Source organism: Hyperolius riggenbachi, chromosome 6, assembly GCF_040937935.1.
Source record: "Hyperolius riggenbachi isolate aHypRig1 chromosome 6, aHypRig1.pri, whole genome shotgun sequence".
NCBI classification, from domain to species: domain Eukaryota; kingdom Metazoa; phylum Chordata; class Amphibia; order Anura; family Hyperoliidae; genus Hyperolius; species Hyperolius riggenbachi.
This window is the reverse complement of record NC_090651.1, coordinates 4,511,029-4,530,807: the sequence shown is the minus strand read 5'-3', so window position 1 is coordinate 4,530,807 and position 19,779 is coordinate 4,511,029. Positions and strand designations below refer to the sequence as shown.

Genomic DNA, 19,779 nt, shown 5'->3' with positions numbered 1-19,779 from the left:
CACAGGTTTACAGCTTTACCAGCCTACAGCCTAACCACCAGCTTTCAAAAAAAAAATTTGTATCAAAAGAGCAGGGCACATTCTAGCAGTTATAACAGTACTGGGAGTCTGCACACAGGACAGGAAGTGTTCTTAGCAGCCTGCCTGCATACCTTCTCTTCTGCCTGTGCATGCAGCTTATTATCTCTGGAGTAGTGATGGGTCGTTCGCGAACGCTGCGAACGACAAGAGCTGGTTCTCAGTTTTGAAAGAGCCGATGCCTCAGCTGCCCCACAGAGCTCTGCTTTGCTCTGCAATAAAGGGCGCTGAGGCATGTTGGGAGATGTAGTCCTCCTCTTGCAACTTGTAGGAGTGTATGGGGTGGAGCAGAGCAGTAGAAGGAGGGATTGCCCCAGTCAGAGAAGCAGTCTGGAATTGTCATGGAAACGGGGGCGGGGCTTTTACTCCGATTCTGAGTGGTGTTTAGTGATATTTAATGAAGAGCCGATTCAGAGCCGTAAGAGCCGGCTCTTTAATGGGAGCCGATTCAGAAGAGCCGATTCTCTGAAAAGAGCCGGAATTCCCATCACTACTCTGGAGCAGAAACTTCCCTTCTCCCGAGCTGTGTTGCTGTCTAGTGCGAGGGCGGGGCTCCAACACGGACACATCACATTCTTCTCTCTGTGACTGCATCTGTCCCCTGGCTGTCTCACTCCAGTGTCTGTGTGCAGCCAGTGACACAGGTAGGGGGTCAGACTGTCGGGGGCATAAGCTGGCTGGCCGCTGCCTCCTGGCAGTGGGGCGGAGTTAAAGGCTGGGCCACACGATGTAAACACTTTACCTGTGTGGCTACTGAGAAGAAGGGGCACGGCTTTAAAGAAGGAGCCAGGCAGAGAAGAGCAGTATTGATTGCCCTATTGGCTGGAGAGAAGTGGAGGTGGAGGCACTGCTGAGCACATGGTAGCGTGCCGAGCACCGGGGACTGAGTCGGGAGGTAATATAATATAAAAAAAACCAAAAAACATGGTCACGGTAGCAGAGGCGGGGAAATGCGCCTCACCACCTCATGGCGCCTCACCACCTCATGGCGCCCCAGGCAACCGCCTATACTTGCCTGGTGGGTGAGACGCCCCTGAGGAAGATATACCTGTACATTATACATAAGGAGGATATACCTGTACATTATATGTAAGGAAGATATACCTGTACATTATATATAAGGAGGATATACCTGTACATTATATGTAAGGAAGATATACCTGTACATTATATGTAAGGAAGATATACCTGTACATTATATATAAGGAGGATATACCTGTACATTATATATAAGGAGGATATACCTGTACATTATATATAAGGAGGATATCCCTGTACATTATATATAAGGAAGATATACCTGTACATTATACATAAGGAGGATATACCTGTACATTATATATAAGGAGGATATACCTGTACATTATATATAAGGAGGATATCCCTGTACATTATACATAAGGAGGATATACCTATACATTATATATAAGGAGGATATCCCTGTACATTATACATAAGGAGGATATACCTGTACATTATATGTAAGGAAGATATACCTGTACATTATACATAAGGAGGATATACCTGTATATAATATGTAAGGAAGATATACCTGTACATTATATATAAGGAGGATATACCTGTACATTATATATAAGGAGGATATACCTGTACATAATATGTAAGGAAGATATACCTGTACATAATATGTAAGGAAGATATACCTGTACATTATACATAAGGAGGATATACCTGTACATTATATATAAGGAAGATATACCTGTACATTATATGTAAGGAAGATATACCTGTACATTATTTGTAAGGAAGATATACCTGTACATTATATGTAAGGAAGATATACATGTACATTATATGTAAGGAAGATATACCTGTACATTATATGTAAGGAAGATATACCTGTACATTATATGTAAGGAAGATATACCTGTACATTATATGTAAGGAAGATATACCTGTACATTATATGTAAGGAAGATATACATGTACATTATATGTAAGGAAGATATACCTGTACATTATATATAAGGAAGATATACCTGTACATTATATGTAAGGAAGATATACCTGTACATTATATATAAGGAAGATATACCTGTATATAATATGTAAGGAGGATAACGTAATACCTGCACATTATATGTAAGGAGGATAACGTAATACCTGCACATTATACGTAAGGAGGATAGCGTACTACCTGCACATTATATGTAAGGAGGATAGCATACTACCTGCACATTATATGTAAGGAGGATAGCGTACTACCTGCACATTATATGTAAGGAGGATAGCGTAATTCCTGCACATTATATGTTAGGAGGATAGCGTCATACCTGCACATATGTCGGGTCACAGCGCACCCGCGCCCGCCCCAGTTCTGCCGTCAGCGCCGGACATCTCATCATATAGCGATCACTGCGGCTGTTTCCTGTTGACGTTTTCTTCATCATGTGGATCTCCAGTATATGGAAGCCTTTCTGTACAGATCAGTAACACAGGGTTACGTTCCAGAAATCTGCAACTTCTACTGCATGCTAAACGCAGACACCCCCCTAACCGTATATATAATGTCTGACAAAAGTCAGTGCACCCCTCACATTTCTGTAAATATGTTATTCTATCTTTTCATGAGACAACACTGCAGATGTGACGCTGTGATACAATGTAAACCAGTCAGTGTACAGCTTGTATAACAGTGTAATATTGTATGATATCTTCTCATGGGACAGCACTGCAGATGTGACGCTGTGATACAATGTAAAGCAGTCAGTGTACAGCTTGTATAACGGTGTAATATTGTATGATATCTTCTCATGGCACAGCACTGCAGATGTGCCGCTGTGATACAATGTAAAGCAGTCAGTGTACAGCTTGTATAACAGTGTAAATATTGTATGATATCTTCTCATGGGACAGCACTGCAGATGTGACGCTGTGATACAATGTAAAGCAGTCAGTGTACAGCTTGTATAACAATGTAAATATTGTATGATATCTTCTCATGGGACAGCACTGCAGATGTGACACTGTGATACAATGTAAAGCAGTCAGTGTACAGCTTGTATAACAGTGTAGTATTGTATGATATCTTCTCATGGGACAGCTCTGCAGATGTGACACTGTGATACAATGTAAAGCAGTCAGTGTACAGCTTGTATAACAGTGTAATATTGTATGATATCTTCTCATGGGACAGCACTGCAGATATGACACTGTGATACAATGTAAAGCAGTCAGTGTACAGCTTGTATAACAGTGTAATATTGTACGATATCTTCTCATGGGACAGCACTGCAGATGTGACGCTGTGATACAATGTAAAGCAGTCAGTGTACAGCTTGTATAGCAGTGTAATATTGTATGATATCTTCTCATGGGACAACACTGCAGATGTGACGCTGTGACACAATGTAAAGCAGTCAGTGTACAGCTTGTATAACAGTGTAATATTGTATGATATCTTCTCATGGGACAGCACTGCAGATGTGACGCTGTGATACAATGTAAAGCAGTCAGTGTACAGCTTGTATAGCAGTGTAATATTGTATGATATCTCCTCATGGGACAGCACTGCAGATGTGACACTGTGATACAATGTAAAGCAGTCAGTGTACAGCTTGTATATCAGTGTAAATATTGTATGATATCTTCCCATGGGACAACACTGCAGATGTGACACTGTGATACAATGTAAAGCAGTCAGTGTACAGCTTGTATAACAGTGTAATATTGTATGATACCTTCTCATGGGACAATACTGCAGATGTGACGCTGTGATACAATGTAAAACAGTCAGTGTACAGCTTGTATAACAGTGTAAATATTGTGTGATATCTTCCCATGGGACAGCACTACAGATGTGACGCTGTGATACAATGTAAGGCAGTCAGTGTACAGCTTGTATAACAGTGTAATATTGTATGATATCTTCTCATTAGACAGCACTGCAGATGTGACACTGTGACACAATGTAATGCAGTCAGTGTACAGCTTGTATAACAGTGTAATATTGTATGATACCTTCTCATGGGACAACACTGCAGATGTGACGCTGTGATACAATGTAAAACAGTCAGTGTACAGCTTGTATAACAGTGTAAATATTGTGTGATATCTTCCCATGGCACAGCACTGCAGATGTGACGCTGTGATACAATGTAAGGCAGTCAGTGTACAGCTTGTATAACAGTGTAATATTGTATGATATCTTCTCATTAGACAGCACTGCAGATGTGACACTGTGATGCAATGTAAAGCAGTCAGTGTACAGCTTGTATAACAGTGTAATATTGTATGATATCTTCTCATGGGACAACACTGCAGATGTGACACTGTGATACAATGTAAAGCGATCAGTGTACAGCTTGTATAACAGTGTAATATTGTATGATATCTTCTCATGGGACAACACTGCAGATGTGACACTGTGATACAATGTAAAGCAGTCAGTGTACAGCTTGTATAACATTGTAAATATTGTATGATATCTTCTCATGGGACAGCACTGCAGATGTGACACTGTGATATAATGTAAAGCAGTCAGTGTACAGCTTGTATAGCAGTGTAACTATTGTATGATATCTTCTCATGGGACAACACTGCAGATGTGACACTGTGATACAATGTAAAGCAGTCAGTGTACAGCTTGTATAACAGTGTAAATATTGTATGATATCTTCTTATGGGACAGCACTGCAGATGTGACACTGTGATACAAAGTAAAGCAGTCAGTGTACAGCTTGTATAACAGTGTAAATATTGTATGATATCTTCTCATGGGACAGCACTGCAGATGCGACACTGAGATGACAATGTAAAGTAGTCAGTGTACAGCTTGTATAACAGTGTAATATTGTATGATATCTTCTCATGGGACAGCACTGCAGATGTGGCTCTGTGATACAATGTAAAGCAGTCAGTGTACAGCTTGTATAACAGTGCAAATATTGTATAATATCTTCTCATGGGACAGCACTGCAGATGTGACGCTGTGATACAATGTAAGGCAGTCAGTGTACAGCTTGTATAACAGTGTAATATTGTATGATATCTTCTCATGGGACAGCACTACAGATGTGACGCTGTGATACAATGTAAAGTAGTCAGTGTGCAGCTTGTATAACAGTGTAATATTGTATGATATCTTCTCATGGGACAACACTGCAGATGTGACGCTGTGATACAATGTAAAGCAGTCAGTGTGCAGCTTGTATAACAGTGTAAATATTGTATGATATCTTCTCATGGGACAGCACTGCAGATGTGACGCTGTGATACAATGTAAGGCAGTCAGTGTACAGCTTGTATAACAGTATAATATTGTATGATATCTTCTCATGGGACAGCACTGCAGATGTGACGCTGTGATACAATGTAAAGCAGTCAGTGTACAGCTTGTATAACAGTGTAAATATTGTATGATATCTTCCCATGGGACAACACTGCAGATGTGACACTGTGATACAATGTAAAGCAGTCAGTGTACAGCTTGTATAACAGTGTAATATTGTATGATACCTTCTCATGGGACAACACTGCAGATGTGACGCTGTGATACAATGTAAAACAGTCAGTGTACAGCTTGTATAACAGTGTAAATATTGTGTGATATCTTCCCATGGGACAGCACTACAGATGTGACGCTGTGATACAATGTAAAGCAGTCAGTGTACAGCTTGTATAACAGTGTAAATATTGTATGATATCTTCCCATGGGACAACACTGCAGATGTGACACTGTGATACAATGTAAAGCAGTCAGTGTACAGCTTGTATAACAGTGTAATATTGTATGATACCTTCTCATGGGACAACACTGCAGATGTGACGCTGTGATACAATGTAAAACAGTCAGTGTACAGCTTGTATAACAGTGTAAATATTGTGTGATATCTTCCCATGGGACAGCACTACAGATGTGACGCTGTGATACAATGTAAGGCAGTCAGTGTACAGCTTGTATAACAGTGTAATATTGTATGATATCTTCTCATGGGACAGCACTGCAGATGTGACACTGTGATACAATGTAATGCAGTCAGTGTACAGCTTGTATAACAATGTAATATTGTATGATATCTTCTCATAGGACAGCACTGCAGATGTGACACTGTGACACAATGTAATGCAGTCAGTGTACAGCTTGTATAACAGTGTAATATTGTATATCTTCTCATGGGACAGCACTGCAGATGAGACACTGATACAATGTAAAGCAGTCAGTGTGCAGCTTGTATAACAGTGTAATATTGTATGATATCTTCTCATAGGACAGCACTGCAGATGTGACACTGTGATACAATGTAAAGCAGTTAGTGTGCAGCTTGTATAACAGTGTAAATATTGTATGATATCTTCTCATGGGACAGCACTGCAGATGTGACGCTGTGATACAATGTAAGGCAGTCAGTGTACAGCTTGTATAACAGTGTAATATTATATGATATCTTCTCATGGGACAACACTGCAGATGTGACACTGTGATACAAGGTAAAGCTATCAGTGTACAGCTTGTATAACGATGTAATATTGTATGATATCTTCTCATGGGACAACACTGCAGATATGACACTGTGATACAATGTAAAGCAGTCAGTGTACAGCTTGTATAACAGTGTAATATTGTATAATACCTTCTCATGGGACAGCACTGCAGATGTGACACTGTGATACAATGTAAAGCAGTCAGTGCACAGCTTGTATAACAGTGTAATATTGTATAATACCTTCTCATGGGACAGCACTGCAGATGTGACACTGTGATACAATGTAAAGCAGTCAGTGCACAGCTTGTATAACAGTGTAATATTGTATGATATCTTCTCATGGGACAACACTGCAGATATGACACTGTGATACAATGTAAAGCTGTCAGTGTGCAGCTTGTATAACAGTGTAAATATTGTATGATATCTTCTCATGGGACAGCACTGCAGATGTGACACTGTGATACAATGTAAAGCAGTCAGTGTACAGCTTGTATAACAGTGTAATATTGTATAATACCTTCTCATGGGACAGCACTGCAGATGTGACACTGTGATACAATGTAAAGCAGTCAGTGCACAGCTTGTATAACAGTGTAATATTGTATGATATCTTCTCATGGGACAACACTGCAGATATGACACTGTGATACAATGTAAAGCAGTCAGTGTGCAGCTTGTATAACAGTGTAATATTGTATGATATCTTCTCATGGGACAACACTGCAGTTATGACACTGTGATACAATGTAAAGCAGTCAGTGTACAGCTTGTATAACAGTGTAAATATTGTATGATATCTTCTCATGGGACAGCACTGCATATGTGGCGCTGTGATGCAATGTAAAGCAGTCACAGTACAGCTTGTATAACAGTGTAATATTGAATGATAACTTCTCATGGGACAGCACTGCAGATGTGACACTGTGATACGATGTAAAGCAGTCAGTGTACAGCTTGTATAACAGTGTAATATTGTATGGTATCTTCTCATGGGACAACACTGCAGATGTGACACTGTGATACAATGTAAAGCAGTCAGTGTACAGCTTGTATAACAGTGTAACATTGTATGATATCTTCTCATGAGACAACGCTGCAGATGTGACATTGTGATACAATGTAAAGCAGTCAGCGTACAGCTTGTATAACAGTGTAATATTGTATGATATCTTCTCATGGGACAGCACTGCAGATGTGACACTGTGATACAATGTAAAGCAGTCAGTGTGCAGCTTGTATAACAGTGTAAATATTGTATGATATCTTCTCATGGGACAGCACTGCAGATGTGACAATGTGATACAATGTAAAGCAGTCAGTGTACAGCTTGTATAACGGTGTAATATTGTATGCAGGGCCGGATTTAAAGCTCAGGAGCCTATAGGCACATAAGCTCTGGCGCCATAAGCCCCGCCCACAATAGGCCACACCCACTAATGACATGCCCCTTTTCTTTATTTAATTTAACTACACAAGATAATACAGATATTGCCAAAGACAACACCAAAATGCACACGTATTAACAACTCATGGTGGAAATTACCAAATTTAGGCTATTACCAATAGTGGCGGTAGGTGGGTGGAAGAGCACAGCAGGTAGGTATAAAGAACGTGAGTAGTCAGTGGGGGTAGGTAGGTGGGAGAGAGCTCAGCAGGTAGGTGTAGAGAGAGCACAGAGAGGAGTCAGTGGGGGTAGGTAGTTTCGAGAGTGCAGCACATAGTTATAGAGAACACAGAGAGGAGTCAGTGAGGGTAGGTAGGTGGGAGAATTCCACAGGTAGGAATAGAGAGCACAAAGAACAATCAGTGGGCGTGGGTAGGTGGGAGAGCGTAGAAGGGTGGTATATAGAGAACAGAGAGCAGTCAGTGGGGGTTGGTAGGTAGATGGGAGAGTGCAGCAGGTAGGTATAGAGAGCGTAGACAGCAGGAAGTTAGGGTAGGTAAGATGGTAGGTTAGAGGGAAAAGCAGGTAGAGAAAGGCAGTAAGTAAGCGAAGGGTTAGAGCGGACCTGAGGGACATTTAAGTAACAAGACAATATACTCTGTACAGCGCTGCGGAAGACGTCGACGCTATATAAATACTAAAAAATAATAATCATAAAATATAAGCAACAGCATAATAACCTTTAAAGAAAAACATTTCTTTGTTACATCTGATATAAATCCTTCAATAAATCAGCAGTGTGTCTACTTCCTACTTTCAAGAAAGCAGACATATTGTTAACTTCCTGTGCTTTCAAATGAGCTTAACTGCCGTTGCAGTCAAGTGACACAGGGGAGAGATCAAATTACAATTTGTGATTAGACACAGGTGAGGGGCAATTACATTAGACACAGGTGAGGGGAAATTACATTAGACACAGGTGAGGGGCAATTACATTAGTCACAGGTGAGGGGCAATTACATTAGTCACAGGTGAGGGGCAATTACATTAGTCACAGGTGAGGGGCAATTACATTAGTCACAGGTGAGGGGCAATTACATTAGTCACAGGTGAGGGGCAATTACATTAGACACAGGTGAGGGGCAAGTGAGGGGCAATTACATTAGACACAGGTGAGGGGCAATTACATTAGATACAGGTGAGGGGCAATTACATTAGACATAGGTGAGGGGCAATTACATTAGACATAGGTGAGGGGCAATTACATTAGACATAGGTGAGGGGCAATTACATTAGACACAGGTGAGGGGCAATTACATTAGACACAGGTGAGGGGCAATTACATTAGACACAGGTGAGGGGCAATTACATTAGACACAGGTGAGGGGAAATTAGGCTAAATTCTCTAAATACATACTGGGTGCATTTCTCTCTGTTCATTCTGTCCTACGAGTTCAGATCCAGGTGGGAGTAGGCTGGGCTCTGGGTAGAGAGGGGGCAGAAATGGAGCAAGTTCAAATATCAGAGTGGCTGTGGGAGATTCGGGGGAGGGGGGGCAGAAAAAGGACTCTTGTGGCGGAGGAGACCCTCCCTCCCTCCCTTCATACCAGCCTCAGTGGTGGAGGAGACCTGCATCTAGAAGAGCAGCGGCGGCAGCAGGCTATCACCATTACTATTAGCGGTATCCTCTAGTTCTTCTGCAGCAGCGAGTGGCTCCATGACGTCACCCAGCAGCGCCCCCTGCGTCCTCTCCATGGATACACGCAAAGTCAGGCGCTGTATCCATGGAGAGGACGCAGGGGGCGCTGCTGGGTGACGTCATGGAGCCACTCGCTGCTGCAGAAGAACTGGAGGATACCGCTAATAGTAATGGTGATAGCCTGCTGCCGCCGCCGCCGTCGCTGCTCTTCTAGATGCAGGTCTCCTCCACCACTGTGGCTGGTATGAAGGGAGGGAGGGAGAAAAGGAATAATTCCCGCCTCTGACAAACGTGCCGCCTGTAGGCACGTGCCTAGTCTATTTAATGGTAAATCCGGCCCTGATTGTATGATATCTTCCCATGGGACAACACTGCAGATGTGACACTGTGATACAATGTAAAGCAGTCAGTGTACAGCTTGTATAACAGTGTAGTATTGTATGATATTTTCTCATGGGACAGCACTGCAGATGTGACACTGTGATACAATGTAAAGCAGTCAGTGTACAGCTTGTATAACAGTGTAATATTGTATGATATCTTCTCATGGGACAACACTGCAGATGTGACACTGTGATACAATGTAAAGCAGTCAGTGTACAGCTTGTATAACAGTGTATATATTGTATGATATCTTCTCATGGGACAGCACTGCAGATGTGACGCTGTGTTACAATGTAAAGCAGTCAGTGTACAGCTTGTATAACAGTGTAAATATTGTATGATATCTTCTCATGGGACAGCACTGCAGATGTGACACTGTGATACAATGTACAGCAGTCAGGGTACAGCTTGTATAACAGTGTAATATTGTATGATATCTTCTCATGGGACAGCACTGCAGATGTGACACTGTGATACAATGTAAAGCAGTCAGTGTACAGCTTGTATAACAGTGTAATATTGTATGATATCTTCTCATGGGACAACACTGCAGATGTGACACTGTGATACAATGTAAAGCAGTCAGTGTACAGCTTGTATAACAGTGTAATATTGTATGATATCTTCTCATGGGACAGCACTGCAGATGTGACGCTGTGATACAATGTAAAGCAGTCAGTGTGCAGCTTGTATAACAGTGTAAATATTGTATGATATCTTCTCATGGGACAGCACTGCAGATGTGACACTTTGACACAATGTAATGCAGTCAGTGTAAAGCTTGTATAACAGTGTAAATATTGTATGATATCTTCTCATGGGACAACACTGCAGATGTGACACTGTGATACAATGTAAAGCAGTCAGTGTGCAGCTTGTATAACAGTGTAAATATTGTATGATATCTTCTCATGGGACAACACTGCAGATGTGACACTGTGATACAATGTAAAGCAGTCAGTGTGCAGCTTGTATAACAGTGTAAATATTGTATGATATCTTCTCATGGGACAGCACTGCAGATGTGACGCTGTGATACAATGTAAAGCAGTCAGTGTGCAGCTTGTATAACAGTGTAAATATTGTATGATATCTTCTCATGGGACAGCACTGCAGATGTGACGCTGTGATACAATGTAAAGCAGTCAGTGTGCAGCTTGTATAACAGTGTAAATATTGTATGATATCTTCTCATGGGACAGCACTGCAGATGTGACACTTTGACACAATGTAATGCAGTCAGTGTACAGCTTGTATAACAGTGTAATATTGTATGATATTTTCTCATGGGACAGCACTGCAGATGTGACACCGATACAATGTAAAGCAGTCAGTGTGCAGCTTGTATAACAGTGTAATATTGTATGATATCTTCTCATGGGACAGCACTGCAGATGTGACACTGTGATGCAATGTAAAGCAGTCAGTGTACAGCTTGTATAACAGTGTAATATTGTATGATATCTTCTCATGGGACAGCACTGCAGATGTGACACTGTGATACAATGTAAAGCAGTCAGTGTGCAGCTTGTATAACAGTGTAAATATTGTATGATATCTTCTCATGGGACAGCACTGCAGATGTGACACTGTGATACAATGTAAAGCAGTCAGTGTACAGCTTGTATAACAGTGTAATATTGTATGATACCTTCTCATGGGACAACACTGCAGATGTGACACTGTGATACAATGTAAAGCAGTCAGTGTGCAGCTTGTATAACAGTGTAATATTGTATGATATCTTCTCATGGGACAGCACTGCAGATGTGACACTGTGACACAATGTAATGCAGTCAGTGTACAGCTTGTATAACAGTGTAATATTGTATGATATCTTCTCATGGGACAGCACTGCAGATGTGACACTGTGATACAATGTAAAGCAGTCAGTGTACAGCTTGTATAGCAGTGTAATGATTGTATGATATCTTCTCATGGGACAGCACTGCAGGTGTGACAATGTGATACAATGTAAAGCAATCAGTGTACAGCTTGCATAACAGTGTAATATTGTATGATATCTTCTCATGGGACAACACTGCAGATGTGACGCTGTGATACAATGTAAAGCAGTCAGTGTACAGCTTGTTTAACAGTGTAATATTGTATGATATCTTCTCATGGGACAACACTGCAGATGTGACACTGTGATACAATGTAAAGCAGTCAGTGTGCAGCTTGTATAACAGTGTAATATTGTATGATATCTTCTCATGGGAGAGCACTGCAGATGTGACGCTGTGATACAATGTAAAGCAGTCAGTGTACAACTTGTATAACAGTGTAAATATTGTATGATATCTTCTCATGGGACAGCACTGCAGATGTGACGCTGTGATACAATGTAAAGCAGTCAGTGTACAGCTTGTATAACAGTGTAATATTGTATGATATCTTCTCATGGGACAGCACTGCAGATGTGACGCTGTGATACAATGTAAAGCAGTCAGTGTACAACTTGTATAACAGTGTAAATATTGTATGATATCTTCTCATGGGACAGCACTGCAGATGTGACACTGTTATACAATGTAAAGCAGTCAGTGTACAGCTTGTATAACAGTGTAATATTGTATTATACCTTCTCATGGGACAACACTGCGGATGTGAAACTGTGATACAATGTAAAGCAGTCAGTGTGCAGCTTGAATACCAGTGTAATATTGTATGATATCTTCTCATGGGACAGCACTGCAGATGTGACACTGTGACACAATGTAATGCAGTCAGTGTACAGCTTGTATAACAGTGTAATATTGTATGATATCTTCTCATGGGACAGCACTGCAGATGTGACACTGTGATACAATGTAAAGCAGTCAGTGTACAGCTTGTATAGCAGTGTAATGATTGTATGATATCTTCTCATGGGACAGCACTGCAGGTGTGACAATGTGATACAATGTAAAGCAATCAGTGTACAGCTTGTATAACAGTGTAATATTGTATGATATCTTCTCATGGGACAACACTGCAGATGTGACGCTGTGATACAATGTAAAGCAGTCAGTGTACAGCTTGTTTAACAGTGTAATATTGTATGATATCTTCTCATGGGACAACACTGCAGATGTGACACTGTGATACAATGTACAGCAGTCAGTGTACAGCTTGTATAACAGTGTAATATTGTATGATATCTTCTCATGGGACAACACTGCAGATGTGACGCTGTGATACAATGTAAAGCAGTCAGTGTACAGCTTGTATAACAGTGTAATATTGTATGATATCTTCTCATGGGACAACACTGCAGATGTGACGCTGTGATACAATGTAAAGCAGTCAGTGTACAGCTTGTATAACAGTGTAATATTGTATGATATCTTCTCATGGGACAACACTGCAGATGTGACAAGGTGATACAATGTAAAGCAGTCAGTGTACAGCTTGTATAACAGTGTATTATTGTATGATATCTTCTCCTGGGACAGCACTGCAGATGCGACACTGTGACACAATGTAAAGCAGTCAGTGTACAGCTTGTATAACAGTGTAAATATTATATGATATCTTCTCATGGGACAGCACTGCATATGTGACACTGTGATACAATGTAAAACAGTCAGTGTACAGCTTGTATAACAGTGTAAATATTGTATGATATCTTCTCATGGGACAGCACTGCAGATGTGACGCTGTGATACAATGTAAAACAGTCAGTGTGCAGCTTGTATAACAGTGTAATATTTTATGATATCTCCTCATGGGACAGCACTGCATATGTGACACTGTGATACAATGTAAAGCAATCAGTGTACAGCTTGTATAACAGTGTAAATATTGTATGATATCTTCTCATGGGACAGCACTGCATATGTGACACTGTGATACAATGTAAAACAGTCAGTGTACAGCTTGTATAACAGTGTAACTATTGTATGATATCTTCTCATGGGACAGCACTGCAGATGTGACACTGTGATACAATGTAAAGCAGTCAGTGTACAGCTTGTATAACAGTGTAAATATTGTATAATATCTTCTCATGGGACAGCACTGCAGATGTGACACTGTGATACAATGTAAAGCAGTCAGTGTACAGCTTGTATAACAATGTAAATATTGTATGATATCTTCTCATGAGACAGCACTGCAAATGTGACACTGTCTGTGATACAATGTAAAGCAGTCAGTGTACAGCTTGTATAACAGTGTAAATGTTGTATGATATCTTCTCATGGGACAGCACTGCAGATGTGACACTGTGATACAATGTAAAGCAGTCAGTGTACAGCTTGTATAACCGTGTAAATATTGTATGAAATCTTCTCATGAGACAGCACTGCAGATGTGACACTGTGATACAATGTAAAGCAGTCAGTGTACAGCTTGTATAACAGTGTAAATATTGTATGATATCTTCTCATGGGACAGCACTAGTGTTGATCAGATACCTCATTATCCTATTCGAGTTTGGTCGAATTCGGATAGTAAACTATCCGAATTCACTCGAAATTCGATATTCGAGTTAATTGAATATCCGATTCGACCTCGGATATCCGACGTCACTATCCGAGTCTGTATTCGAGTAAAATATTCGAGCTGGCCTTAAAGGATACCTCTACTGACATGTGACATGATGAGATAGACATGTGTATGTACAGTGGCTAGCACACAAATAACTATGCTGCGTTCCTTTTTTTCTTTCTTTGCCTGAAAGAGTTAAATATCAGGTATGTAAGTGGCTGACTCAGTCCTAACTCAGACAGGAAGTGACTACAGTGTGACCCTCCCTGATAAGAAATTGCAACTATAACACACTTTCCTAGCAGAAAATGGCTTCTGAGAGCAAGAAAGAGATAAAAAGAGGAATTTCTTATCAGTGAGGGCCACACTGTAGTCACTTCCTGTCTGAGTCAGGACGGAGTCAGCCACTTACATACCTGATATTTAACTCTTACAGATAGAGAAAGAAAAAAAAGGAACACAGCCTAGTTATTTGTGTGCTAGGCACTGTACATACACATGTCTATCTCATTATGTCACATTTCAGTTGTGGTATCCTTTAAATAGCTTGTAAAACTTGTATTGGAGGTCAATGATGCATGAAACCACCTTTTTTATGAAGAAAAACATCAAGTGATTATGTGGTGATGTAGTAGTTATAAAAAAGGTATTAAAAATAGTAAATTAACTTCATGAAAAGTGTTTGCATGAGAAGGTGTGTCCAAAATGGTTGTAAGTTGTAAGTCTTCATTTACGTCGTCTTCATCTTCTTCTTCTATATCTTCTTCTACTCGAATCTTCTTCATCTTCTACTTCTTGTATCTTCTTCAATTATCTTTTTCTTCTTCTTCGTCTTCTTCTTCTATATCTTCTTCTTCTTCTATATCTTCTTCTTCTTTTTCTATATCTTCTTCATCTTCATTCTGTGTGGCAGACTGGCAGTGGCAGCAGGCAGGCGGGCAGCGAGACATAGCTGGTGGCGCATGGGCAGCAGCACCTTGTAATGTGTTCCCTGGCAGTGGAGACACAGACAGCAGGAGGAAATACAACAGCAGGCAGCGTGAGGAGGATGAGTGTGTGGCAGACTGGCAGCAGGCAGCAGGAGAGCAGGCAGCCAGAAATAATAGGCCCTGGTTCCTAGCGGTGGTACCAGGGCCGTAAATGAACACCATGAGGTTCCAGACAGCGGTTGTGAAGCCCACATTGTGTCCAATACACTATTGGGACAGCACAGTTTTCAACCCGGACACCTCTAAAATAATTTAATTTTTTTTTTCAAAATAATGCAGCTATTTTTGAGTGTAAATAGCTGGTGGTGCATGGGCAGCAGCACCTTGTAATGTGTTCCCTGGCAGTGGAAACACAGACAGCGAGGAAATACAACAGCAGGCAGCGTGAGGAGGATGAGTGTGTGGCAGACTGGCAGCAGACAGCAGGGGGGCAGGCAGTCAGACATAATAGGCCCTGGGTCCTAGCGGTGGTACCAGGGCCGTAAATAAACACCATGAGGTTCCAGACAGCGGTCATGAAGCCCACATTGTGTCCAATACACAATTGGGACAGCACAGTTTTCAACCCGGACACCTCTAAAATAATAATTTTTTTTTTCAAAATAATGCAGCTATTTTTGAGTGTAAATAGCTGGTGGCGCATGGGCAGCAGCACCTTGTAATGTGTTACCTGGCAGTGGAGACACAGGCAGCAGGAGGAAATACAACGGCAGGCAGCGTGAGGTGGATTCGTGTGTGGCAGACTGGCAGCAGGCAGCAGGAGGGTAGGCAGCCAGACATAATAGGCCCTGGGTCCTAGCGGTGGTACCAGGGCCGTAAATAAACACCATGAGGTTCCAGACAGCGGTCGTAAAGCCCACATTGTGTCCAATACACTATTGGGACAGCACAGTTTTCAACCCGGACACCTCTAAAATAATTTAAAAAAAATGTTTTTTCAAAATAATGCAGCTATTTTTGAGCGTAAATAGCTGGTGGCGCATGGGCAGCAGCACCTTGTAATGTGTTCCCTGGCAGTGGAGACACAGAAAGCAGGAGGAAATACAACAGCAGGCAGCGTGAGGAGGATGAGTGTGTGGCAGACTGGCAGCAGGCAGCAGGAGGGCAGGCAGCCAGACATAATAGGCCCTGGGTCCTAGCGGTGGTACCAGGGCCGTAAATAAACACCATGAGGTTCCAGACAGCGGTCGTGAAGCCCACATTGTGTCCAATACACAATTGGGACAGCACAGTTTTGAACCCGGACACCTCTAAAATAATTAAAAAAAAATTCAAAATAATGCAGCTATTTTTGAGCGTAAATAGCTGGTGGTGCATGGGCAGCAGCACCTTGTAATGTGTTCCCTGGCAGTGGAGACACAGGCAGCAGGAAGAAATACAACAGCAGGCAGCATGAGGAGGATAAGTGTGTGGCAGACTGGCAGCAGGAGGGCAGGCAGCCAGACATAATAGGCCCTGGTTCCTAGCGGTGGTACCAGGGCCGTAAATAAACACCATGAGGTTCCAGACAGCGGTCGTGAAGCCCACATTGTGTCCAATACACAATTGGGACAGCACAGTTTTCAACCCGGATACCTCTAAAATAATTTAATTTTTTTTTTCAAAATAATGTAGCTATTTCTGAGCGTAAATAGCTGGTGGCGCATGGGCAGCAGTACCTTGTAATGTGTTCCCTGGCAGTGGAGACACAGACAGCGAGGAAATACAACAGCAGGCAGCGTGAAGAGGATGAGTGTGTGGCAGACTGGCAGAAGGCAGCAGGGGGGCAGGCAGCCAGACATAATAGGCCCTGGGTCCTAGCGGTGGTACCAGGGCCGTAAATAAACACCATGAGGTTCCAGACAGCGGTCGTGAAGCCTACATTGTGTCCAATACACAATTGGGACAGCACAGTTTTCAACCCGGACACCTCTAAAATAATTTCAAAAAAAAAAAATTTCAAAAAAATGCAGGTATTTTTGAGCGTAAATAGCTGGTGGCGCATGGGCAGCAGCACCTTGTAATGTGTTCCCTGGCAGTGGAGACACAGACAGCAGGAGGAAATACAACAGCAGGCAGCGTGAGGAGGATGAGTGTGTGGCACAGTGGCAGACTGGCAGCAGGCAGCAGGCAGGAGGGCAGGCAGCGAGACATAATAGGCCCTGGTTCCTAACGGTGGTACCAAGGCCGTAAATGAACACCATGAGGTTCCAGACAGCGGTCGTGAAGCCCACATTGTGTCCAATACACAATTGGGACAGCACAGTTTTCAACCCGGACACCTCTAAAATAATTAAAAAAAAAATTTTCAAAAAAATGCAGCTATTTTTGAGCGTAAATAGCTGGTGGCGCATGGGCAGCAGCACCTTGTAATGTGTTCCCTGGCAGTGGAGACACAGACAGCAGGAGGAAATTCAACAGCAGGCAGCGTGAGGAGGATGAGTGTGTGGCACAGTGGCAGACTGGCAGCAGGCAGGAGGGCAGGCAGCGAGACATAATAGGCCCTGGTTCCTAGCGGTGGTACCAGGGCCGTAAATATACACCATGAGGTTCCAGACAGCGGTCGTGAAGCCCACATTGTGTCCAATACACAATTGGGACAGCACAGTTTTCAACCCGGACACCTCTAAAATTATAACACAAAATTATTACATTTTTTTTTTCAGAAATGCAGCTATTTTTGAGCGTAAATAGCTGGTGGCGCATGGGCAGCAGCACCTTGTAATGTGTTCCCTGGCAATGGAGACACAGATAGCAGGAAGAAATACAGCAGCAGCAGCAGGTGTAATGTGTGTGTGCCACTTCATGTCCCCCTGTTGCCGACAACAGGGGCCAGGAATTCACCTTCCACCCAAGCCTGGTTCATTTTGAGAAACGTCAGTCTGTCCACAGACTTGTGAGACAGACGAGATCGCTTCTCAGTGACGACTCCACCGGCTGCACTGAAGCAACGCTCTGACAGTACGCTGGAAGGGGGGCAGGAAAGCACTTCCAGGGCGTACTGCGCAAGCTCGCTCCAGATCGGCAGGTGCTTGACCCAATACTCCATGGGATCAACAGGGGCAACGCTGTCAAGCCTGCTGAAGGACCCCATGTAGTCAGCCACCATGCGTGTCAAGCGCTGTCTGTGACTGGAGAAGGATGCTGCTGCAGGCACCTCCTCTCTAGTCCCTGGCAGCTCTACACTCATGTAGAGCTCGTTGGTCAGAGACAGCAGGTCTGTGGTGCGCGTGCGCTTACTGCTGGTGGATGCAGGCACCTGCTGCTGCCTCTGTGCTGGCTGGATAGTGGGGGTGGATGGCTGAGGGAAGGCTTCCTCCAAGCGCTCAACAAGGGACAGCTGCAAGTCCCTCATTTGTTGCGCACTGTCTCCTTCTGCAGGCAGGAACTGGCTGAGCTTCCCCTTTAGTGTTGGGCGAACATCTAGATGTTCGGGTTCGGGCCGAACAGGCCGAACATGGCCGCGATGTTCGGGTGTTCGACCCGAACTCCGAACATAATGGAAGTCAATGGGGACCCGAACTTTTGTGCTTTGTAAAGCCTCCTTACATGCTACATACCCCAAATTTACAGGGTATGTGCACCTTGGGAGTGGGTACAAGAGGGAAAAAAAATTAGCAAAAAGAGCTTATAGTTTTTGAGAAAATCGATTTTAAAGTTTCAAAGGGAAAACTGTCTTTTAAATGCGGGAAATGTCTGTTTTCTTTGCACAGGTAACATGCTTTTTGTCGGCATGCAGTCATAAATGTAATACATATAAGAGGTTCCAGGAAAAGGGACCGGTAACGCTAACCCAGCAGCAGCACACGTGATGGAACAGGAGGAGGGTGGCGCAGGAGGAGAAGGCCACGCTTTGAGACACAACAACCCAGGCCTTGCATGAGGACAAGAAGCGTGCGGATAGCAATTTGCATTTTGTCGCCATGCAGTCATAAATGTAATACAGATGAGAGGTTCAATAAACAGGGACCGGAAACGCTAACCCATCACAGATGTTCATTGTTCATGTTACTTGGTTGGGGTCCGGGAGTGTTACGTAGTCGTTTCCAATCCAGGATTGATTCATTTTAATTTGAGTCAGACGGTCTGCATTTTCTGTGGAGAGGCGGATACGCCGCCGATCTGTGACGATGCCTCCGGCAGCACTGAAACAGCGTTCCGACATAACGCTGGCTGCCGGGCAAGCCAGCACCTCTATTGCGTACATTGCCAGTTTGTGCCAGGTGTCTAGCTTCGATACCCAATAGTTGAAGGGTGCAGATGGATTGTTCAACACAGCTACGCCATCTGACATGTAGTCCTTGACCATCTTCTCCAGGCGATCGGTGTTGGAGGTGGATCTGC

General features: G+C 42.8%; 1 protein-coding gene across 1 annotated transcript in view; it reads right to left on the bottom strand.

The window, feature by feature from the left end:
- The window catches only part of C6H1orf127 (chromosome 6 C1orf127 homolog), a 63,401-nt gene that overhangs the window by 18,540 nt on the left and 25,082 nt on the right, over nucleotides 1–19,779 (bottom strand). Inside the window, exon 5 of the mRNA XM_068242374.1 lies at nucleotides 2,373–2,516. Within this exon, the coding sequence (XP_068098475.1) occupies nucleotides 2,373–2,516 (144 nt within the window). The remainder of the gene's footprint in view (nucleotides 1–2,372; nucleotides 2,517–19,779) is intronic.